This window comes from Mus caroli, unplaced genomic scaffold (genome assembly GCF_978045245.1).
Source record: "Mus caroli unplaced genomic scaffold, Mus_caroli_1 scaffold_1, whole genome shotgun sequence".
Lineage (NCBI taxonomy): Eukaryota > Metazoa > Chordata > Mammalia > Rodentia > Muridae > Mus > Mus caroli.
This window is the reverse complement of record NW_028227256.1, coordinates 19,365,742-19,391,605: the sequence shown is the minus strand read 5'-3', so window position 1 is coordinate 19,391,605 and position 25,864 is coordinate 19,365,742. Positions and strand designations below refer to the sequence as shown.

At 38.8% G+C, this 25,864-nt stretch overlaps 1 protein-coding gene across 50 annotated transcripts in view; it reads left to right on the top strand.

Moving 5' to 3' along the window:
* Rims1 (regulating synaptic membrane exocytosis 1) overlaps positions 1-25,864 on the top strand; it is a 542,679-nt gene that overhangs the window by 466,150 nt on the left and 50,665 nt on the right. For 29 of the 50 annotated variants that reach the window (XM_085835957.1, XM_085835954.1, XM_085835944.1 and 26 more), the window contains one exon: positions 6,441-6,676. The exons of 10 other annotated variants lie outside the window; for them this stretch is intronic. In XM_085835957.1, coding sequence (XP_085692083.1) covers positions 6,441-6,676 — 236 coding nt within the window. Of the gene's footprint in view, positions 1-6,440; positions 6,677-25,864 lie in introns of those variants that run through there. 11 more of the 50 variants (XM_085835946.1, XM_085835950.1, XM_085835995.1 and 8 more) reach the window with 2 other exon arrangements.

Below are 25,864 nucleotides of genomic sequence, written 5' to 3'. Positions count from 1 at the left end.
TCTCAACCATAAACTTCCTGTGGTCGGCGGTCCCAATAAAACAAAACTCTAGAAGCTTATCAGATTTATAAATCAGTCAGATTTATATATCAATACATTCTTAATTCACAAGATGCCCACACAATAAATTCAGGGCCAGTTGATAAAGGTACAAGCTGTCCACCTAGATTAGGTAAGTTATCCCAATTATTCTATCCCTATATGATATTTATAGCTGCCTGTGGCTATTTAAAGTCACAGGAAATCTGGATTATCTTCCTCTTGCTTCCTTCTCTGTGTCGCTCCCAGTCTCTGCAACTGTTAGCTCTGCCTCCCTTTCACTATCCAATCACAGGCCTCCTGCTGCACTAATATTTAAATTAATTAGACAGGGAAAATCTTGCCACATTTATGGATCATGTTTTCACTTACTTATTGAAAATGGAAAGGGTATATCAGATTTGGAAAGACATACAGTTGTGTGCTAAGTATAAGATCAGACCTTAGTATTAGCAATACAAAATATGAGCCATGGGACTAGCATGCAGTAAGACTCCAAACAGCTTCATAAAGCAAAAGCCTTTGATATTTATCTTAAAGGATCCAAGTACACACTAATGATTGGATTAGTTTTTTCATTGAAAAGGACTTTTTTATACATTATGTTCTGATTATGTTGATCCCCTCCACTTTGCTGCCCATCAGAATCCACACCCTTTCCTTCTCTTATTAGAATATTAAATGGCATTTAAAATATAATAAGATAAAATAAAAACAAACCAGAATACTACACAGCAAACAAGACAAAGAACCAAAGGAAAGTACATGCAGAAACCCTATAAAAACACAAAGTGAAAAGTCCTAGTATATACACAAAGGATCTGTAAGGGGAGAGAGAACCCCTGAGAAAGCATTATGAGGCAACTTCCAAAAATGTTACTGAGTTCGCTGTTTGTTGGTCGTCTGTTGCTGGGCTCTGGGTCTGGCCTTAAGAGTAGTTTGTATACCCAGTGAGACTACATTGGATCAGTTTTCTTTTCTTCTTTTTTCTTTTTTAAGGCAATAGGAAGTCTTTATTATCAGGGTACACTTTATGTTCAGGATTCCCGTGTGATTTGAGCCTGTCTCAGGGTGAACTTGTAAACACAAAATCCCTGTTCTGGTGTGTCATATGTCACTTAACAAGAACACTCGGCCAGAAACAGAAATACAGAAGGCAGAAAAACAGGTTAGTACATTTAAGAGCTTTCACAGAGCTTTGGACTTGGATGTATTAGATCTTTGTTTTTGTTTGGCTGGTAAACAATTTGCTGTTCAAAAATATATCTATGTCATGGAATGCATGTAATAATTTTCAGGTTTGGAGCTGCTTGCAAAGTCATAGGTCAGGAGATTAGGTGTAATTCTCTTAAAGTCTACTTCCTGAAAATAATGTAATAGATTCCATACCTTAGCACGACTGACTCCATGATAGAATTGCCATTCAGGCTATAAAACACAACAAGGAGACAGTATTACCAGCCAAACAAAAACAAAGACCTAATACATCCAAGTCTAAAGCTCTGTGAAAGCTCTTAAATGGATCAGTTTTCAAGCAGAGACAGCTTCTGGGTTAGGGACAGGGTCATGTGTCTACTTCACCCCTCAGAACCAGGTGTCCACTTGGCCCATACCTGTATGCCCCACAGACATGTTGCCATCATTGTATGAGTTCATACATGTGTAGGTCCTAATGTGCATAGCAGGCTTTCTTTACTCCATACTTTCTTTCTGTCTACTCTCCTGTAGGGTTCCCTCAGATCTAAAGGAGGTATTTGATGGAGACACCACATTTTCTTCATTGAAAATAGGTTTACAATTAAATAAAGTCAGTCAATTAAATGAATATGTATCTGTTTTCTCCTTATTGTTTCTGTGAAATGGAATTCAATTTTAGCTCTCAGCTTTCATTAAAAAAAAATAATTCATTGTTTCTTAGCCTTTTTTGGCTAAGGTCAACTGTCCCTAGGTGTTTGTCTTCCGTTGTCCATTTGTGATTCTTTGTATTTGTTCTCATCTACTGCAGGGAAAACCAAAAAGCTTCTCTGGCAAGTTTGAGAAGAATGTCATTAGGGGTCATTTCATTTCTATTTCCTTTGGGAGATTTGAATTTGATCACCCCCTAGCTCCCTGTCTATCTAATATCAGATCCTTAGCCACCTGAACATATTGTGGATAAGTTCTATCTCATGGAGTGGACTTTAAACTGGATCAGATATTTATTGGTTAATCCCATGAGCTTTTGCCACTAATGTAGTAGTGCATCTTGCAGGCAGATTGCCATTGCAGATCAAATCGTCTGCAACTGGGTTATAATCTACCTTTTCCCTTTGGTAGGGTGCAGAGTAGCTTCCAGTAAAATGAACACTAGTCAGTAAGGGAAAGGCTCTGGGTAGGGACCAGCTTGACTTTTCCATGTTCAATGAGTTGGGTAGTTGTTATCTTCAACAGTTCAGGCTTACCATCATTTTTGGAGAGCAACAGAAGCCAAATGAGTAAAGTGGAAAAAAGGGGGAGGCAATATGGTGTAGAAAGTTTATTTCTACTGAAGCTATGAACCATGACTGATTATGTTGGTAGGTCAATTGAGCTGAAAATCCTTGACCTCTTTCACTGAACAACATAGATATTCCAAGACTTAGTGAGCTATAAGCATCTTTATGTAAAAACTATAGTAAGCATCTATACAAATAAGAGAGATTCAAAGTAGTACTGTTGGTCAAATGACATTTCATACTCAATCTTAGCTAAAAGTCCAAGGAACATTAACATTAGTATTTTTTTTCATGGAAGTTAAGAACTACAATAGAACTCCATTTATGGGATATAATAAAGAAAAATAAAGGCTAGCCACTTCCTCTCCCATTGAGGCCAGACAAGGCACCCCAGCTAGAAAAATAGGATCCATAGGCAGACAAGAGATTTAGGGACAGCCACAATTCCAGTTGTTGGGCAACCCACGTGGAGACCAAGCTGCACATCTGTTACCTATGTGCCAGAGGCCTCAATCTGCATACATCTTTAAATAAAGTGATGGAGTTTAAGATATGGCTTAGCATACGTTTGCTTTCTACTATTCTGGTTTGTATATGATACAGACCATATACAAAAAAATTCCTTACTATAATTCTTTACCTACTGTACATTACTATAAAATGAAAAATACTCAAATGAGAGACTGAAAATCCAATGATAGAATGCGTTAAAAATTACTGATACATAAATAGGAAGATGGCTCAGCTGATAAATTAGCTGACACACAAGCGTGGCAAACTGGGTTTGATTCTCATAACCTACATAACAAGCCAGGAAAGTAGAGTCACTCAGGGAGTCGGAAAGACTGGAGATTATCCCCAATCACCCTACTGTAGCACCAGGACTGAAGAATATGGACCATATGATTCAGGGTAAGAAAATAAGCCCATGGAAACCCAGAGGAGAGGCTGGGCTCCTCTGAGTAAGTGGGGTACCTGGCTTAGGGATCTATCCCTCCCTTCCAGGATGTTCTAACCTGACAGCTGTGAACACAGCTCTCTGATACCAGGCCTGGCTGCCCTGCTGGACCACATCGATTCCACAGACCTGGAATACTTTGAGGACAGACTGTTGACATCCCTCTCCCAATATGCGCTTGTTTGGAGGAAAACAAGAAGTCTTGAGTGACACATTATGTTCTTCCTTGCTCTTCTTTTAGCCACATCTTCACAGAAACTCTGACTCAGCCGGGCGTGGTGGCGCACGCCTTTAATCCCAGCACTTGGGAGGCAGAGGCAGGCGGATTTCTGAGTTTGAGGCCAGCCTGGTCTACAGAGTGAGTTCCAGGACAGCCAGGGCTACAACAGAGAAACCCTGTCTCGAAAAAAAAAAAAAGAAAGAAAGAAACTCTGATTCATTTTGAAAATAGCAAAATAGCAGAAGGATGTTGCTCTAGGATCCACTGGCTGTGAATCGAGCTATTATTTTGCTCTGCTATGAAGCAAGGAAAAGTGACTTTTCAATTCCAGATTTTGGAAGGCAGAGACAGGCAAATGTTTGCTCTCTGGCAGCCCAGCCTAGGCTAACTGGTGAGCCTCAGACCCCAGTGAGAGACCCTCTCAAAAAGGAAAGCAGAGAGCTCCTGAAGAAGGCAGTGTAAGGCTGACTCTGCCCTTAATCCACATGCACAGAGGCTACTGATACATACAACACTGCTGATTTCTTGGCTATAAGTGTTTAATGAGGGTGGATACATTTATGACCGTGAAAAGGACTGATCTTGTCAGTTTATATAGATCCACCACAGAAATGGGCAAGCCAGTAATAAGAAATTAGGGCCCAGAAGAATTTAGTGATAACACTTATTAAAAGAGAAAGTATAGAGTCAGTATTTTTCATTCATCTTTCTTACTTTTATTGAAAAAGGATTATTTTCTCTATAATAGATTCTGATTATAGTTTCCTCGCTTTCTACTCCTTTCAGCTCTTCCCTACATCCTTTCCTCTCTGGATCTACTACTGTCCTGTCTCTCATAAGAAAAGAGCAGGCTTCTAAGAGATAACAACCAAACATGACAAAATAAAATATAGTAAGATGATGCAAAACCTATCGTATCAATGTTGGGCATGCTACTACACAGAAGGAAGAGAGTCTCTGGAGCAAACACAAGAGTTAGAGAGCTAGTCGGGAGTGCCATGAAAATACTAAGCTAAAAGTTGTCATATGCACTCAGAGGAGCTGGTGCAGATAAGTACTGAGAAACATGGGGTTTCTGCTGCAATTAGAGTTGTTGGTAGTCAGCTTTTGACTAGTCGTGTGTCATTTTCTCATTAATGTTTGGAAAAATAAACTGCAAAATATAGTTTGCAAATGATCTAAAGCTTTTATATATATATAAATTAGTTGAAACAAAATGAGAGATGGCAATGCCTTCTCACTCATTGGGTTGGGGGAGGCTTAGTTTAGTAGTTGAGTCCTTGCCTAGTATGTGTGAGGCCTTGAAATTAATCTTAACACCTCAAAGATGGTTTTATTTTTGTTGGTACATTGATGTTGTCCCAGTTAAACCACTGTAGACAAAAAAAGATTAAATGTTCCAAACTATTCTCATCAAAAGACAGTCTTGGTTTCTAATATGAAATTCCTGGGATTCCAAAGCCCAAGAGTTTCTGATCTTTCTGGCTAACCCCGCCTTTCTGAATTCATCTCTGTGTAACTTCTCCTTTAATTTAAATACCATTATAGAGGTGACCACAAGTAAGTCACACAAACCTCACTGGTTTCTGGTTTATTATTTGTAGAAATCTTGGAATTTGTTCTGAATCACATAAAATATCAGTATTCCTATTAACTATCTGTGTCACATCTAATGTGTATTTGGTATTGCAAACCAAGATGGTAAAAAAATCAACAGAACAACCGTATGGATTCATTGTTATGACACTGGCAGAGCGCAGAAGAGGCAGAGCATTGTGGGTTGTTTATAGTTCCCAGCAACAGCGTTGGCAATATTTCTCTTTACTGGTTTTAAAGGTTTATAGCTTTGAGCAAGGTATGGTAGTGAATCTTATACAACTTAATCCCAGCACTCAGGAAGCAGAGTCAGGTGGATGGCTGTGAGTTTGAGGCCTACTTGTTCTACATGGCAAGTTCTAAGCCAGTGAGAGCTACAAAGTGAGAACTTGCCTTTAAAAAAAGAAATTTGTTTGCTCTGTGTTCTGCAAACATCTTTTTCTCCTTATTTATTTATTCATTCACTTACTTTACATCCTGATCACTGCCTGCCCCCCTTCTGGTTCCCCCACACTCACACAGTCCCTCTTACCATGCCCCTCCCCTTCGCCTTTGAGAGGGTGGGAGGCCCCTCCTGTTTATCCCCAGACCCATCCTGACACATCAAGTCTCTGCAGTGCACCTCTGTGAGGTGCATCCACCCTCACAAAGGCTAAACAGTTAGGTCAGTGGGATCAACAAGTAGGCAACAGCCCCTGCCTCAGTTGTTGGGGCACCCACATGAAGACCGAGCTGCACATCTGCTACCTACATGCTGGGTTGTTAGTTCTGCAAACATGTTTAAGAAAAAGTGATGGGGGTGCAGATATGGCTCAACAGTTAAGAGCACTCACTGCTCTTGCTGCGGACCAAGGTTCAATTCCCAGCACTCACAGGACAGCTCACAACCATCCAAAGGATCTGATGCCCTCTTCTGAATCCCATGGGCTCTGTGAATTTATATTGTCTCTCACTTTCACCCATACACATAAAATAAATATTATTTTAGAGATAAAAAAAATGATGTGGTCTTAAAACATGTATAGTACTCAGCTAACTCTTTCACCTAAAAAAAAAATGTGTCTGGATTATTTCAAGATAATTAGTTCTAGAGTTTCAGTTACGCTGACCTGTAATTTATGGATGCATATATGTTTTTACTTTGTAAATATAGTTCATTTACCCCCAAAATGCAAGGCAGACGGATGGGGACTTCAGGAAGAGCCATCATCAAGAGCACCAGTGTAAGTGGAGAGATATATACACTGGAGCATAATGACGGCAGCCAGTCGGACACGGCCGTGGGTACCATTGGAGCTGGTGGAAAGAAGCGGAGATCCAGCCTGAGTGCCAAAGTGGTAGCCATTGTGTCTCGAAGAAGCAGAAGCACATCACAGCTCAGCCAGACAGGTGAGCACAGTGCTCTCGGCCTCCCACTCTTGGGCTGTGTGGGAGATGCCGGGCTTTCGGTCTTCACCCCAGGACTGTGTGTGTATATTTGCTTTCTTACTATATGAAAAATCCGCTAAATGCATGGTCTTTATTTTTTCTTCTGTGCAGCTCACCGAAGAAGGTATTGTTGGTTAGTAATCAGTATAAAGTGATCAAATATTTTCCTTTAAGTTAAAAAAAGAAACATTTAAAAAGCCATGTTTACAAATACCCAAGGAAATGCAAAGAAGTGTTTGACATCTAAATTGGTTCATATACAAGAAAGGCAACGCGATTCTTAGTTCCAAAATGTTCCTCAATGCGCATGCACGCCCTCGAGGTGATGCCTGCCTTGTACGTTTTGTAGAAAAGGTCAGTTGTGCAACTCGAAGTATATAATCTTCAAGGCTCTACGAGGACGCAGTTGAGCTCTGTGCAACAATGCAAGTGAAAACCCAGATGCAGTTTTGACTTTAGAAAAAAAAAATGGGTCAGTGGATTTATGCAAAGGATGTTTTCATATAAATGTGTGCTTCAGAAATTTTTTATGGAGTCAGATCTTAAGAAGTACACTCTGAGGATGAATACAAACAAGGGGGGGTGTCCGTGGATTTTGCACTTGAAAATATGATAACACACTGCTTAAATTTCATAATATTTGATTTTGTATATTACATAAACCATTACTATGTTCCTATTAGGTCAAAGCAATGGTAAAGCAAATTATGAAACAATTTAACTTGCCAGCTTTTTTTTTCTTCTTCCCATTATTATTGCTTCCATTTTTCCTCCTTAATAGCATTATCCCTGTGGTCACAGCATCTGCTTACGTAAGAAGGCTTTCACAGAATCTCAAAGCTCACTCGGCATTCTAGAATATCTATTTTAAACAGCATTGTGTGTGATTATGTTGACAAATAAATTGAAAGACTTTTTCAGCTGTTGAACCACTGGACTAGAGCATGTAATCTATGGTTGCATAAGTATGTCTGAGACGCTAAGGAACAGAAAGGATGGAGATGGTTTAGCATCCCAGTGGGATACTGCTGTTTGCTGTGTTTATAAGACTACTGTTTTTCTGCCTTGGTGTTGGGTTTTTTAAGAAGAGTAGAGCAGGCAGCAGTTCCCCTGCGCTTCAAGTTTATGGTGGTGCTTCCTCCTTCATACCTGTCTTTATGTCCCTATGTTCTGCAAAGGAGAAAGGCTTTGACTATCAGATTTTAACCGGGACCAGGGAGATTGCTCAGCTGGGAAAGAAAGGCACTTACAGCCAAAGCCTGATAACTTGTATTCACTCCCGGGTACACACAGATGGAGTGAAAAAACCAACTCTGTGGGTTGTTCTCTGACCTCCACTTGCATGCCCTGGCACTTGCCATCTATATGCACATGGGAACAGACACAATAATTAATACTTTGTTGAGACAGTGTCTCTCTACATAGCCCTGGTTGTCCCAGAACTTGCAATGTAGACCAGGATGGTTTGAACTCACAGAGATTCACCTGGCTCTATCTTCTGAGTGCTGGGATTAACGTGCCCAGGTACTAACATTTTTATTGAAAGAAAAATGTTACCACTTGGATTAAGTGGTATTGTTCATAAATGCCATGTAAAGAAGCCTGTGTTGCCTATGTGAAATGCTACAGCTTGGGAAGATTCTTTCTCTACCTCATACATTCATACATATGTATGAATATTTTATATGAGTATGGGTTATTCATATGTATTGTTCATACTCATATATATGAATATATATATATATATATATATATATATATATATATCCCTCTTTTCCCTCTCTCTCCTAATCCCTGGTCCTTCTTCTCTTCATGACTTCCTCCCACTTCCTAATGAAGTTAGTTCCTTCATTAGCTGAAAACAATTTTCTTAAATCTGTATAGAAATTATTTAGGTGCATCATCATAGGTGGGTAGGGGAGTGGAGGGGAGAAGGGGGGTCTGGGGGACTTTTGGGATAGCATTTGAAATGTATATGAAGAAAATACCTAATTAAAAAAAGAAAAGAACAAAAAAGAAACACTTTCCTTTGCTTTATTCTTTTAAATTCGATTTCAACTGAGTTCCACATACTGCCTGCCTTCCAAGTACCATACACTGTTAGCTACTTATATGAAGTGCACTGCTTTGTGAGATTTGGTTACAATAAATAGGCACAAAAAGAACATTGGATTAGGAAGAGAAGATAGCAAACACCTCTGTCTCACAGCTGCCCTTACCTCTCTGTCTGCTCCCATCCCCATCAGCAGATGGTCCTAGCATCCTCCTGTGAACTTTCCAGGTATCACATTTTATAGTTTTCTTAAAGAGTATTACTTATAAATTATATTGTTATTATATTTTATATTTAATGTTATTAAATTAATAAATACATTTTCTTTATTTATTTTCCTAATTTCATCTTATTGATTGGTTTTAATTCTTTTACTAATCTGCTCTTAAATCTCACCTTGATTTCACCACAAGTGACAGATGTTGGGAACTCTGTTGTCCCTGACCTCAGACAAAGCCTGTCTCCCCTCTCTTCCATTCTGAGCTCATGGTTTCTTCTCCCTCAGTAACGGTATTTTTGTCATTCACCAAAATTCACAATATTTTTCTTCTAAACAGTCTCTTTATTTACTATGTCATGTTTTACTGCCTCTATAGATTTATACTTCTTAATTCTTTATTGCTCAACAATTATGGCTTTATTTTTATTTCCTCTTTGAACAATCTGAAATTTCCCTCATTTCTCAATTTTTATTCTACTCTTTAAGAAATGTGGCAGCTTTTGTAATTAAAATACTGTATGTTTCTTCTAAACCCTCCTCCAGCACTATTATTCCCCATTCCTTATCAATGGTGTATCAAGGCTAGGATTACTGATTTGATTTTTTTTGTTGTTGTTATAAAATAAGACCATTAACGTTTGACTAGTGATAAATTTCAGAGAGCCTTCTGGTAAAGGAATAGTTATGTGAGACTTTGTAATGAAGTGAATTGACCAATGGTTCTCAAAACACAATGCGTACTATTAATAGATGAAAACAACCTGGAACTTGTATTATTATGTATTATAAGTATTATAATGTAGAATTTAACCCCATCAGGGATGACTGACCTCAAGGGCATCATTATTGGTTTTGTTTCTAAGGCAACAAGTATTTACAAGGGAGCCTTTTGGCTCTTTGCTCAAAATCACATAAAATTGATTTTCAAAAAAAAAAAAATCAAAATCACAGAAAATGTGTATAAACACAAAATTCACCTATATGTTTTTTATACATTTTATTACAATTTACATTTAATACTTTTAATGTGTATTTGTATATAATTAGTTCATGTGTGTTAATATAAGTGATATTAATTTTACAAAATTTCAAGGTATTAAGAAAAGAAATGAATGTGATCAGAATACAGCTCAGCAGAATCCAAGATGCCATCCCCAGGGAATGACAGGGTTGAGGGAAGGGGTCAATGTGGGCCATAGGCTTGGAAGTGGCAGGATCTGGGAATGAATGAGTGGAGGACAAAGAGGAGTAGCAAGGAGGGTACAAGCTTGAAGAGAAGCTGAAGTGAGGAGGGGCTGACAGGGGACCCCAGGATTTAGGAACTGAGACATTTCCTCTGACTTCCTTTTACATAGACAATTGAGGGTAAGAGTAGAGGATATCCCCAGTGTGGAATATGCTTGTGCACAAATGGATGCTCACCCCACCCTCCTTCTTATCCACCTCAATTCTCTCCACAAACATCACCTCACATCCACTTCCAGTCTAGAATCAGGATGGCCATCTCAGGGATAATGGAGGCAGGATAGAAGATGCTGTGTGGGGGAATAGTCAAAAGTATGGGGTAGAGTGAACGTCGTGGAGGTGATACATGACCATCCCCACCTCCTCTGAAGTTTGCGCATCCGATGGGTTCACAGATAGAAAAGTAAGCAACTAGGAGTAATTGGAATGAATTTATCTTGTAAAAGTTGAGCATCCAGCAGTAAAGATCAACTGTGGCAAGTCCTCATTCCTTCCATCACTTTCTAATTCATTTTTAATAAACTGCTCTTTGTAACTGAGGAAGGCCTTGCACGCTCCTTCTTTACTTCCACCCTCTCTTTCATAGGTTTGGGTGTTGTTCATACAGAAAGGAAACTGAATATTTTTTTTTCAGGATGAATTAGAGGTAAAATAACTTCACAATGGAGAGAAGAAAAGAAAAAAAAATCAATTAAATGAAATAATAAATAAATAGTCAAATTTCCAGAAGACAGGGTTGATGTAAAGAAACATATTAAACAAGCTGTATTGAAACCTGAATGAGCTTGTGTCATAGAAGCCATTGATCAGTGCTAACCTGGTGGTGGTCAGATGTGCTAGTGGAGGGTTGGGGAGGATGAGCAAAATTAAATGGTACCAATATTATGTGATGCTCAATAGCTGTCTTAGGGTTTGTATTCCTGCCCAAAACAACATGACTAAGAAGCAAGTTTGGGAAGAAAGGGTTTTTTTCATCTTACACTTCCACATTGCTGTTCACCAGCAAAGGAAGTTAGAATAGGAACTCACACAGGGCAAGAATGTAGAGGCAGATGCTGATGAAAAGGCCTTGGAGGGGTGCTGCTTACTGGCTTGCTTCCCCTGGCTTGCTCAGCCTGCTTTCTTATAAAACCCAGGACTACCATCCCACAAATGGCACCGCCCACAATGGGCTGGGCTTTGATCACTAAACTGAGAAAAAAAATGCCTTACAGCTAGAACTCATGGGCACATTTCCTCAAGGGAGGTTCCTTTCTCTGTGATAACTTCAGCTGTGTCAAGTTTGCACTCAAAACCAGCCAGTACAATAGCACTAGAAGTTTTTTTGTTGTTGTTGTTCCTTTTTTATTATTATTATTTTTCTCAGTCTGGATAATGCAGATCTCTTGAAAAACAAATTCAAACAAACAAACAAACAAACAAACAAAAACAACCAACTTACCAGGGATCCCTCCCACCCTGTCCCAATTGTCCTTTTGGTCTTCATTTTGTTGTGATTTTGGGAGACAGGGTTTCACTGTGTAGGTGACACTGGACCGACCAGGATGACCCCAAATTCCAAGTGCTCTTCCTGCCTCAGTCTCCTGAGTGCCAGAATTACAAATATGAACCACAACAGCAGAAATAGAAACTAGGAGTTCAAAGCACATACTAGGCAAGTACTATGCCTCTGAGCTACGTTCCAGGCCCTCTGCTGTGGCCATGGTTACATTTGGTTATACATGTTATATAGCATAGTAATCTGCCCTCCCTCACCTCTGGCATCCACAGTGTCCTTGAGATGAGTCATTAAAGATCACCCAAGGACTTGAGTTCATATTGTTGTATTCTTTATGGCTATGAGATAAAGTCCAGTAAAGCTTATACAATGAAGATGATGTTTTTAACATACCGATGGCACGGAGCCTAGGGACTTGAATATGCTGAATAGATTTGCTATCATTCTACACTCCTTTCCCTGAGGTCTAGACTCATAAACTTACTTTGCAAGCTCATCTGTTTTAGATTGCTATTTACTATTTAATTGACTCTCAGCAGACTAAATATTTTTCTTACTGGAGAAAACCAATGCTCTGACCTTGGATGCCCATTTTCCAATCTTAGTTCAATGAGCAAATCCTCACTTTATATCTTGAATATGTTTTTAAGGTTTATTTATTTATTTGTAAGTATACTGTAGCTGACATCAGACACACCAGAAAAGGGTATCAGTGGTTTCTGGGAATTGAACTCAGGACCTCTGAAAGAGCAGTCAGTGCTCTTAACTGCTAAGCCACCTCTCCAGTCCCTTGAATATATTTTTAAAGGACTTTTAAGTTTCCTCTTGCTAATTTATGGCTTTGAAATTAAATAACCATTCTATTGTGATCAAAAGAATGAAACCTTTCAGGAGGTCCAGTAATAGAATAAAAGTGTTCATTATTCTACAAGAAATTTTTATTAAAGAAATAATTAAATATCTCTGTCATTTTATGCATGTGTGATTTCAAAATTGGTTATTCATAGTTTCAGATTTCGCACTGCATAGCCGTGACCTCTCAAGATGAAATTGTAGGTAGGAAGTAACAGAATTGCTTGTGTTCTACCAAAGAAAGTGGAAGTATAACTCAGACCTCAGGAAATAACATTTGACTTTGTTGATTTCCCCACGAGGTCAAGGAATCATTTTAAAAGTCTCCCTTCCCTAGGTGGAAATTCTGCCTAGAAACTGTTGAGAATATTAAATCCCCTTTTGCTAATCTTTATTCCGTTTTCTTCCCTAGGGGAAGAGAAAGCAAATTACAAAGTAAGTTGTGTGAGCTCCTGCCAAGACACACACACTTCTTTTACCTCAGCAAAATACAATGTTCTGAACCACACTCAGGTAGTGCGTCTTCCGAGCAGCCCAGCTGCCTCTCTGTGTTAAGAGCAGTCCTGCTTTGTGAGGATGCTCTGTCTTTATTTTTACCAAAGTAAGTTTATAAGTGCTGGCAAGAAAGGCTAACATAGTCTTTGCGGGTTTGGGAGAGAGAGAAAGGGAAAAATAATCTTCTTGTATGTAATTATTGTTTACACAGAAGGCCACAAGCACTTACAAAATAAAGTTTAAAAAAATAAATGTAAACTGGGAGCTACTGTGGATGAAAATCTCACTCAGATTTAAATTCCTTATCCATGCTTCATTTGTTTGGTTCATTTAACCACACAAGGAAAACATTCTAAGGAACATAGTGTTTTGCGTGCTTTGTTTCCTGAACGTTTAAGAATGGTGCCAGAAACACATCTCCAGTCTGCAAAACCATCAAATGAATGTAAGCACGGGTGCCTTTATTTACTGTGGCTGTCTGGCTCAGGAACTCACTTGTGTTAATAGAGGTCCGATTCAGCTCCCGTAACTCATCTTCAGAGCAGACGTCCTAATAAGGACTCGTGTTTTCAAGCACACTCCCGCTGTTCTATTTCTGTTCTCGTCCTTGCCCTCAACTATAAATTTTGGGTTTGGCTAAGATGCAGATAGACTTCTAGATTGGCTGGGGAAGGGACAAAAGAAACCGATTAGAAGAGAATTGATATTTATATATAATGAACTTGTACCTGCAGGTTTTGAGGATGAAAGTAAATTTGTTAGGGGTCCTTTAAAGTACAGTAGTCAGCAGAACCTAACCAGGGCATCGCTGAAAATCATTTTAAGTGTACCAAGGTCATTTAAAAAAAAAAACACAAAAAAACAAAACAAAACGAAAAAGGATTAAAAGCATGGTTTATTTAAATGGAATTCAATTATTTAATTTATTTACTTTACATCCCAATTGGAGATGCTCTCCCTACTTCCTCTCCTCCCAGAACTCCCTCTTATCTCTCCTTCCCTTATGCCCCACTCCCTTTCACCTCAGAGAGGATGAGATCTCCCATGCTTATCTTCCTGCCTTGGAATATCGAGTTGTAGTAGGATTGGGCACATCTTCTATTGAGGCTAGAAAAGGCCATCGAGCTAGGAAAAGGCAGGCCAACAGCAGGCAACCTAGGCAGAGACAGCCCTTGCTCCTGCTGTTAGAGGTCTCACATGAGGACCAAGCTGTACATTTGTTACAAACGTATAGAGGGACTGGGTCTGTTCTATGTATGTTGATGATTCAGTCCCTGTGAGCCCCTATGTGCCCTGGTTAGTGTTTGTTTGTTTGTTTGTTTGTTTAACATGAAATCAACCTCAAACTGAACAGAATATTTTGGATAGTAGAATATTTTGGGCTGAGAAATTTGTGTGCCATGTTTAAATAGATGAATATTCTGTAATATTTAAGTAGGTGGCCAACACTACTGCATCTTCATTTAACAGAATGGTCTTAAAGATCCTTTTGTCTGTTTATTAATGTTTACATGATAAAAACAGAAAACTGGGATGAAGATATATACAATACTACTATTAATTAAATAATCAGTATGAACTTATGTTGCTAATCAACCTTCTTATGATATTGAGAAAAACAGCAACAATAGCTAAGGTTTATTGAGCAATTGCTACATCTCTCTTGGTCTTAAATTACTTTGCTTTTATTATCTTATTTTATTATCTATTTTATTACCAGTCTCAAAACTGTTAAATTCCTGTTAGTATGATTACCGTCTTACAGGGTGCAGGTCTTGTCTGAGGCCACAATTCTTTTACAGACTCAATTAAGGTTTCTAATTGAATCACTTCATTAGACTCTCTTTTGAGTGTTTCTACTCACTGCAAACCATATATATATATCTTTTTTTTTGAACAACTGTAGTCTTATCACACTTATTTCTGTCCTATTATCTTGTGGTTCTTTGCTTTAAAAACAGAGGTTGTTCAAGGCGATTACTTAGGGCCCCAGGGCCAGGGTGCTTTGAGGATGAATTGGACAAGTCCATGATAGACTGGGAACTTAGGATAAAGCCTTTGTGTCTGAGGTCTGGAGGGAGGAGGGAAGAGGGAAGGCCAGTGGTGAAAGGAAAGGCTCATGATGCTGACGGGGAACAAGCCATGGTCATAAATTCTGATCATGTTTTCAGGTGCTTCTCTGCCATTTGGTATTCTTCAGGTGAGAATTCTTTGTTCAATTCTGAGCCCCATTTTTTAATGGGGTTATTTGACTTTCTGGAGTCCACCTTCTTGAGTTCCTTATATATATTGGATATTAGACCCTTATCTGATTTAGGATAGGTAAAGATCCTTTCCCAATCTGTTGGTGGTTTTTTTGTCTTATTGATGGTGTCTTTTGCCTTGCAGAAGCTTTGCAGTTTCATGAGGTCCCACTTGTCAATTCTCGATCTTACAGCACAAGCCATTGCTGTTCTATTCAAGAATTTTTCCCCTGTGCCCATATCTTCAAGGCTTTTCCCCACTTTCTCCTCTATAAGTTTCAGTGTCTCTGGTTTTATGTGAAGTTCCTTGATCCACTTAGACTTGACCTTAGTACAAGGAGATAGGAATGGATCGATTCGCATTCTTCTACATGATAACAACCAGTTGTGCCAGCACCATTTGTTGAAAATGCTGTCTTTCTTCCACTGGATGTTTTTAGCTCCCTTGTCGAAGATCTAGTGACCGTAGGTGTGTGGGTTCATTTCTGGGTCTTCAATTCTATTCCATTGGTCTATTTGTCTGTCACTATACCAGTACCATGCAGTTTTTATCACAATTGCTCTGTAGTAAAGCTTTAGGTCTGGCATGGTGATTCCACCAGAGGTTCTTTTATCCTTGAGAAGAGTTTTTGCTATCCTAGGTTTTTTGTTATTCCAGATGAATTTGCAGATTGCACTTTCTAATTCGTTGAAGAATTGAGTTGGAATTTTGATGGGGATTGCATTGAATCTGTAGATTGCTTTTGGCAAGATAGCCATTTTTAAAATGTTGATCCTGCCAATCCATGAGCATGGAAGATCTTTCCATCTTCTGAGATCTTCTAGAATTTCTTTCTTCAGAGACTTGAAGTTCTTATTATACAGATCTTTCACTTCCTTAGTTAGAGTCACGCCAAGATATTTTATATTATTTGTGACTATTGAGAAGGGTGTTGTTTCCCTAATTTCTTTCTCAGCCTGTTTATTCTTTGTGTAGAGAAAGGCCATTGATTTGTTTGAGTTAATTTTATATCCAGCTACTTCACCGAAGCTGTTTATCAGGTTTAGGAGTTCTCTGGTGGAATTTTTAGGGTCACTTATATATACTATCATATCATCTGCAAAAAGTGATATTTTGACTTCATCTTTTCCAATTTGTATCCCTCTGATCTCCTTTTGTTGTCGAATTGCTCTGGCTAGGACTTCAAGTACTATGTTGAATAGGTATGGAGAAAGTGGACAGCCTTGTCTAGTCCCTGATTTTAGAGGGATTGCTTCAAGCTTCTCACCATTTACTTTGATGTTGGCTACTGGTTTGCTGTAGATTGCTTTTATCATGTTTAGGTATGGGCCTTGAATTCCTGATCTTTCCAAGACTTTTATCATGAATGGGTGTTGGATCTTGTCAAATGCTTTTTCTGCATCTAACGAGATGACCATGTGGTTTTTGTCTTTGAGTTTGTTTATATACTGGATTACGTTGATGGATTTCCGTATATTGAACCATCCCTGCATCCCTGGGATGAAACCTACTTGGTCAGGATGGATGATTGTTTTGATGTGTTCTTGGATTCGGTTAGCAAGAACTTTATTGAGTATTTTTGCATCAATATTCATAAGGGATATTGGTCTGAAGTTTTCTATCTTTGTTGGGTCTTTTTGTGGTTTAGGTATCAGAGTAATTGTGGCTTCATAGAATGAGTTGGGTAGAGTACCTTCTGTTTCTATTTTGTGGAATAGTTTGTGAAGAACTGGGATTAGATCTTCTTTGAAGGTCTGATCCTTAATCATCAGGGAAATGCAAATCAAAACAACCCTGAGATTCCACCTCACACCAGTCAGAATGGCTAAGATCAAAAATTCAGGTGACAGCAGATGCTGGCAGGGATGTGGAGAAAGAGGAACACTCCTCCATTGTTGGTGGGATTGCAAGCTTGTACAACCACTCTGGAAATCAGTCTGGCGGTTCCTCAGAAAATTGGACATAGTACTACCGGAGGATCCAGCAATACCTCTTCTGGGCATATATCCAGAAGATGTCCCAACCGGTAAGAAGGACACATGCTCCACTATGTTCATAGCAGCCCTATTTATAATAGCCAGAAGCTGGAAAGAACCCAGATGTCCCTCAACAGAGGAATGGATACAGAAATTATGGTACATTTACACAATGGAGTACTACTCAGCTATTAAAAAGAATGAATTTATGAAATTCCTAGCCAAATGGATGGACCTGGAGGGCATCATCTTGAGTGAGGTAACACAATCACAAAGGAACTCACACAATATGTATTCACTGATAAGTGGATATTAGCCCAAAACTTAGGATACCCAAGATATAAGATACAATTTGCTAAACGCATGAAACTCAAGAAGAATGAAGACCAAAATGTGGACACTGTGCCCCTTCTTAGAATTGGGAACAAAACACCCAGGGAAGGAGTTACAGAGACAAAGTTCGGAGCTGTGATGAAAGGATGGACCATCTAGAGACTGCCGTATCCAGGGATCCATCCCATAATCAGCTTCTAAACGCTGACACCATTGCATACACTAGCAAGATTTTGCTGAAAGGACCCAAAGATAGCTGTCTCTTGTGAGACTATGCAGGGGCCTAGCAAACACAGGAGTGGATGCTCACAGTCAGCTATTGGATGTATCACAGGGCTCCCCATGGAGAAGCTAGAGAAAGTACCCAAGGAGCTAAAGGGATCTGCAACCCTATAGTTGGAACAACATGATGAACTAACCAGTACCCCGGAGCTCTTGTCTCTAGCTGCATATGTATCGAAAGATGGCCTAGTCGGCCATCACTGGAAAGAGAGGCCCATTGGACTTGCAAACTTTATATGCCCCAATATAGGGGAATGCCAGGGCCAAAAGAATGGGAATGGGAGGGTAGGGAAGTGGGGGGCGGTATGGGGGACTTTTGGGATAGCATTGGAAATGTAATTGAGGAAAATATGTAATAAAAAAAAAACTGAAAAAAAAATTCTGATCATGTGAAGATTTAGAAGTTTTTGGACAGGCTTGTCCAAAAACTTCTTGAGGATCATCAGTGTATAAAAATTAAAAAGAACCAACTGAAATCACAGTTGTTTTAGTAAGTCTGGAGAGAAGGCTCTAGGAGAAACAAAAAAAAAAAGGTGAGCGCATTCTCAAGGATAGTTACTTCAGTGGTAAATGGAATACAAGGTTTCTGAGTCAGAAAACTGGGATGCAAATTAAATAAAAATGTTGCTGAACAGTGGAGCAAGGTACTTGACATAAAACAAGTGTTTGATGATGGTGATGATGATGATGACATTAACCATGATATTACCATATAATATTGAGCACTTACAACAATTCTGAAGCCTGAAATAAAAGAACAAGCAAAGGCAAAATTAAGTTAGGGTATCTGAACTGCGAATGCTGTCCAGAGCAAGTGACTGTTTATTGTAAAGGGTCTGTGGTACCAATTTTCAGATCTAAGATGTGTGTGTGAGTGTGTGTGTGTGTGTATGTGTGAGATGTGTGTGTTCGTTTTAAACTGAGTATTTTAAAATTAGTTTATTCAAGCACCCTTTTCAGACCTTAAGTTACATTTAAATCTGGCAAGTGGTTGTTTGTGGTACCCTTTGCACACACTGAACAGAGTACATGGATTCCTTGAAATTTTGTGTATGTCAATTAGGATAATTCCCAAGAGAATGATCTAGTCTCTTTTTTCCAGGCTCTCTGCAATGCGTTCCCCAAATGTCCATGAGATCAGGTTGCAACAAAAAGCTTCAGAGATTTTATGTGTGTCCATGAGGAAAGCACTAGTTTTGTATCTCTAATGATTGAAAATGAGAATAATACTTTGTAATTTCATGTAACACATGAAAATTTGATGAAAGTGACTTTTGGCATCTAGGAATACATTTTTGCTGGTGTCCCATTTGCATGCTCTGTAGCTGCTTGCATGCTCCATAAAGACTGTGTGGCTGACAAACCTGAAAATACTTAGCATCTGGTCCTTTTACACAAGCTCCATAGCCTGGCCTCTAGACCAAGGACTTAGTACCTGGAAGTAAGACCTGACAGAGTGATCATCGTTTCTTGTTATTTTTTTCTCCTATCCTCAGAATAATGAACAAATTTCCCCAACCTCCATGATATCTTCTTTTAAATATACTCATCTGTTACATTTCCATTCATGCTGTGTCTATGGATAGCACCTCTTGCTTTTTACAATGGTTCTCCCAAATAAAGACTCCGCACAGTGAAGATCCTTCAGACCTTTACCTTTGCCTCATGCCAGATTCAGAGAAATGTCCAGACATTTGACATTATTAGAGTAAACTTTAACTTGGAGTGTTTTCATATGTCTTTTTTGTAAGTTTTTAATAGAATGTTCTCATATATTTTAATCATGATTTCTCCTCCCACCTCTCTGCCCACATTCCTCTGGTTTTTTACTCTTTCTGTAAAACAAAAGAAAATGAACCAACAAAGGTAACAAGAAACATACACAAAAAAAAAAATACCCACAAAAACAAAAATTAAAATAAGGAAGCAAAAGATAAATATGGCAAAACAATTCCAAATAAAGCAAAATGAGATATGAAGTCTATGAAAATACCATTGAGTTTGTTTTGTGTTGGTCATATACTACTGGACATGGCGCCTGCCCTGGGATATGGTTAATATACTCAACAAAATTTCATTGAAGAAAACAGATTTTTTTTCTAGTTAGATGGTATTGATTGCAGATGTGTTCTGGATTAGGCGATCAGAGTCCTCTTTCTCCTCTCAACTCTCTACCCTGTTCGGCTTGAACATGTGCAGAACTTACGCATGCTGCCACAGTCTCTGTGGGTTCATTTGAGCATTGGTTCTGTTGTGAATGAAAGACACTCTCTGCATCATCCACATCACCTCTAGCTCTTAGCATTTTTCTTCCTCCTCTTCCACATAGCACCCTGAAGCTCCCAAGGGAGAAGTTTGTTGAAGACATCCTGTTAAGGGCTGAGAGCTCCAAAATCTCTCAGTCCCCATATATTCCATTTGTGGGTCAATGGATTCATTCTCATCTACTACAAGATGACACTTCTCTGATGAGAGAGGAGAAAAGCAAGTCTAGTTGGGGAATTCTCACTCCTAGTATCTGGTAACTGCATTTACATTTCTTTCTTATATGCGTATTTTAGGACACTTTATAGGGTTAGCTTTCCACATAATTTTTCAAATGGCCTTTATTGCTAATGGTCCTTCTCCATCATCCTTTCTTACCCTTTTCTTCTACTCCTCACTATTTAATCCCCTTTGTCTCTCCTTCCCGAGAGTTCCTTTCCTCCCAACTAGTCTCTTATGAGTACCTAATCTCTGTGGTTGTTCATAGCATTCATAGCAAAGGCTTGAAAGCTAACATCCACGTATAAGAGAAAATGTACAATATTTGTCTGTGATCTGGGTTACATTATTCAGGATAATTATTTTGTCCCAGCCCCAACCCATTTACTAGCAAGTTTTATAAATTGATTTTTCTTAACAGCTGAGTAATATCCCATTGTGTTAATATACCATATTTTATTATCCATTTATTGGTTGGTGGACATCAAAGATGTTTCTAATTTTTGGTTACTATCAATATATTTGCAATGAACAGGGATGAGCAGACTTCTCTATAGTGGGATGTAGAGTCCCTTGGGTGTACACCCCAGGGTGATATAGCTGACTCTTGAGGTAGATTGATTATCAGCTTCCTAAGGAACTGCCACAGCAGATGTAGCAGTTTGCACTCCCACCAGGAATAAATAAGTGTCCCCTTTCTTCACATCCTCAACAGCATGTGCTGTCATTTTTTAAAAATCTTAGCCATTAACATATGTGAAAACAATGAGCAATTCAAAACAGAAAAGTCTACTTTTTTATTGGACTTTAGTGAGTGATTCTCATTTTTTAACATACATAGCTTCATTTCTTGCAGTATTTTAGCCGTATTTGCCTTCCTTGGACTCAGAAATCATCCCCTAAAGCTTCCATTCTTTACATCACTGTAGTCTTTACCCAGGAAAAAGTCTTAAATTATCATCTCAATTTTCACACTCTATTGCTTGGTTCAAGTTTTGTCCTGCACTAGAAATGCCCCCCCAAACAAATTATTTTAAATCTGTAGAAGTAATTTGACTATTTCTTTTGAACCTCATTTTCCCATTCTTTCTCATTGCATGTACCCTAGTTTTAAAGCACCAGAGCATAGCTCTGTACACATCCACTGTTCAGTTAACCCTGTTACCCGTAACTGTTAGCGCCTCTGCAAACAAAAGGCAATGCATAGCACGTTATGGTTTTTGAGGAAATAGGCATTTCTGCTGACCATCACCATTTTTTTCCATTTTAGTAAAAGTCAAAATACCATCTTGTTAGGAGTTTCTCAAGACGTGTTTACATTTATAAGAAACAATAATGATTTATAAGATATTATTGCTTAATCTAATAACAAAGTAATTAATCTCTTGAGAGTAACCAGTTTTCATATTAACCTTAAGAAAATCCTCTTATTCTTAAGGACATAATATAGCACGAGACATGAGAAGGTACCTAAGATGTAAATTCCCTTGGGCTGAGCACAGAATAGGGAGGGATTTAAAATACTTATGGACAGAAGCTTCACCTTAGCTTCTCAGATAAGCAAATAAGTTCGTATTTGGGGGATTCTTTTTGCTGCCACGACAGCACATTGTGACAATTATTACAAAGTCAATTACATATTAGACTTCTATTTTTTAAACCAAAACTGGTGATGCATGCAAAGATGGGCCTTAGTGAGGCTTAACAGACCAAATGTATACAACTATAGAATAATGAAAGGACTCAGCCCCTGAAGCTCAGGAAGCTTTTCTTATATAAAAATATCCCATTTCCCCCTTTAATTTTCTAAAAAAATCCTCACAATTCTCTTGAATTACAGAATTTAAATAATCAATATTAGAAAGTTTCATGAGCTTATAGCTGTATTGAGATACTTGTAAACAGCATGGATGTTCATTAACTTGGAAATGTAAACATATCAATCACCACCATACTTTAATAATTTTTTTAATATTTTTTATTACGTATTTTCCTCAATTACATTTCCAATGCTATCCCAAAAGTCCCCCATACCTTCCCCCCCACTCCCCTACCCACCCATTCCCACTTTTTGGCACTGGCGTTCCCCTGTACTGGAGCATATAAAGTTTGAAGTCCAATGGGCCTCTTTTTCCAGTGATGGCCAACTAGGCCATCTTTTGATACATATGCAGCTAGAGTCAAGAGCTCCGGGGTACTGGTTAGTTCATAATGTTGTTGCACCTACAGGATTGCAGATATCTTTAGCTCCTTGGATACTTTCTTTAGCTCCTCCATTGGGGGCCCTGTGATCCATCCAATAGCTGACTATGAGCATCCACTTATGTGTTTGCTAGGCCCCAACCTAGTCTCATAAGAGACAGCTATATCAGGGTCCTTTCAGCAAACACTTGCTAATGTATGCAATGGTGTCATTGTTTGGAGGCTAATTATGGGATGGATCCCTGGATATGGTGTAATCTTTGATTGCCGGTCTGCACAGTGAAAACCAGAAATAGGTGCAAAGCCTCCCTTGAAACCGTGCTCTGGAAAGGAAAGGATATTGATTAGAAATCTGCCAAAAAATTAAAGCCCAGAGTTAATCAATACTTGTGTGACACCTCTTGCTGTTAAGATTGACATCTCCTATCGACAGCTTCTATATCAAGAAAATCACTCAGGTTTCTTTGATCTTTTGTAAAATGAAGACTGAAAAGAAAAAAAATGTTATCAAAAATAGTTGCCTAAAACTTCATGACGATTATTTATAGACTAGTATAAGGTATGGGTTTAGAATATATCCTGTGATCCTCAGCAAACCACTGAAGGAAAGGTGCCAATGGCATCTTTAGTGGAGTCTAAGAAGGATGATGTAAACACTAAGTCCAGAGCAGTAACTATTTATGTTCACGCTAAAACTTCAAAGAGTTCATTTCTCTGGCTTCTGTGATGCTGAATAGCTGCTCAGTCTTCTCACATGTTGTCTGCATCATATTTCTCAAAACACCCTGAAGCATGCTGTGACTCTGAGAAGAATCACCCATTTTCATAAGCATATTTACCTTTGCCCAATTTTGAAATGAGATTGTGTAATGTGCTGGCTAGTTTTGTGTCGACTTGACACAAGCAGGAGTCATTGGAGAGGAGGAAGCTTCAACTGGGAAAATGCTTCCATATGATAGGGTTGCAGGCAAGCCTGTGGTACGCTTTCTTGATTGATGATTGATGTGGTTGGGCCCACCACTTTCCGGGTAGTGCTACCTCTGTGCTTACCATGTTATGTGCTATAAGAAAGCAAGCTGAGCAAGCTATGAAGAGGAAACCAGGAAGAAGACCTCCTCCATAGCCTCTGTATCAGCTCCTGTCCTCAGGTTTCTGCCTGTTTGAGTTCCTACCTGGACTTTCCTCAGTGATAGAATGTGAAGAGCTGAAATAAACCCTTCCCTCCCCACGTTGCTTTTGGTTGGTTGTGGTGTGTTATCACAGCAAAATAGAAACCCTAAGTAAGATATATGGATCCAGATGTTTCTTCCTTCAATCTGCTGTGCATATTTTCACAGATGTGGTCCCCACTTCCCAAATGACTCTAGCATGTATGAAGTCAACACAAAACTAGCCAATACACCATGTGCTGGTGTTGCTTTAAATTCTCTGAAGAGGATGAGAAAGCTGAGTTTTCCATATTTGCTTGAAGAGTGTCATTGCAGATACTGGCTTTTTAATTTACATATTGTCCTTCTACATACTTATGTAATAATTCAACAAAGTGGGCATAACATGTGATGATATAGGCAGGGTAAGTACAGTTTTCTACTTCCTAAGCACTTATTATTATTTTAAAAATTGAGGACCTCCTAATTGATATGTGCGTGTGTGTGTATGTATGTTAAGAAATGAGGATTAAAACCAAGACCTTGTGCACTCTCAGCAATGTCTCAAAGGAGGTTGTCCACAGCCCAATGTCTTCTTTTTTTCTTCTTTATAAACTCCATGGGAACTGTATTCACTGTGCTATTCACTTGGCGGTACTACATCACTGTATTCTGACATAGATTACCCACTTCCATCCATTCTCACTTCACCCTGACTTCCTATTACCAGTGTTGCTCTCTCTGTTTCTACAGAGTCAGTGATGTTTCCACACCTCCCCAAGGTCACGAGGTGCTATCCTTTCTGTACATGGCTTCTCTTATTCCAATTGAGTCCATGTTATGGAGAATGAATAGATTCTACTGCCAATATTAATTTTAACTCAAGGTTGATTGTGGTGGGAATGAGGGTGCCTCTTTCCGAGAAGTTGCAATGGTGGAATACCATTGTTCCCTTCTGCTGATGGCTCTGGGGCAGCCATGCCTTCCCTAGAGACCTTTTGTCTTCATATCCAGGATGTCCTACATTCCTTGCTCCAAATAGCACAATTCAGTCCATGTCTTGTTCTGCTCTCTAAATGGTTAGCAGTGTTACTGAAGGCACTACTGTTTTTCTGTTCTTTTGTCCTGTTTTCATAGAGACCACTTATTACATACATTTTAGCTAAGAGTTTAAGAAGTGCCTGTGCCCTTTAAAGCTAACCATTGAGTTGTCTTTGAGGCATACAAGCGACAGAAAGCATTTTCTTTGACCTGGAGTTGTTTATAAGCTCATTTCCTAAACCACAAAGCAACAAGCAAAGGGGTACTCTATTTTTATAGAACGTTATAGTTTTATAAAGCCCTCTCAGGCGCATCATCTCCTAAGTGCAAAATGATGGAAAGCTTTTAAAATAAGAGCCAAGTCCAATTTGGAAAGACTAGGGATGCATTAGTGCAGAAACTTCCTGAGGCAATGCTGTTAAATGTGAGTGTGTGTGTGTGTGTGTGTGTGTGTGTGTGTGTGTGTGTGAGTGTGTGTGTGTGTGAGTGTGTGTGTGTGTGTGTGTATTTTTATTGGTTATATATATATATATATATATATATATATACTGTATATTTATGTTATTGGTACTCAAATTTTCAATAAAAGTTAATGGCTCAGTGACTTTCTACCTATCCAGAAGAGACTTGTGATAAATACTGTTTTAAAAGAACACAGATATTTCATAGTTCACATGGATATTACCTGCACTTTTTTTATAGTTCTCTACTGACAACTTATGTAGCCTTTCCTTGCTAGTTTTAATTGCATCTTTTCTACCTTTCCAAATAACAAAAGAGTCATTCATATTCATTCTCTCTCTCTCTCTCTCTCTCTCTCTCTCTCTCTCTCTCTCTCTCTCTCTCTCTCTCTCTCTCATCTTAATTTCCCCACTAAACTTAAATGACCACTGTTGTTGCTCCAAAACATCACTATCAATGATTTTGATGTGATATCAAATATTTATATTGTTCACTTCCCCAGATATTGGAAGCATCGCTAAAATAATAAAGATAGTTGGCTGGGCGTGGTCACAAGAGCCTGTAATACCAACACTGGGAAAGTGGCAGCAGAGGGTCAGGAGCTAAAGCTTAAG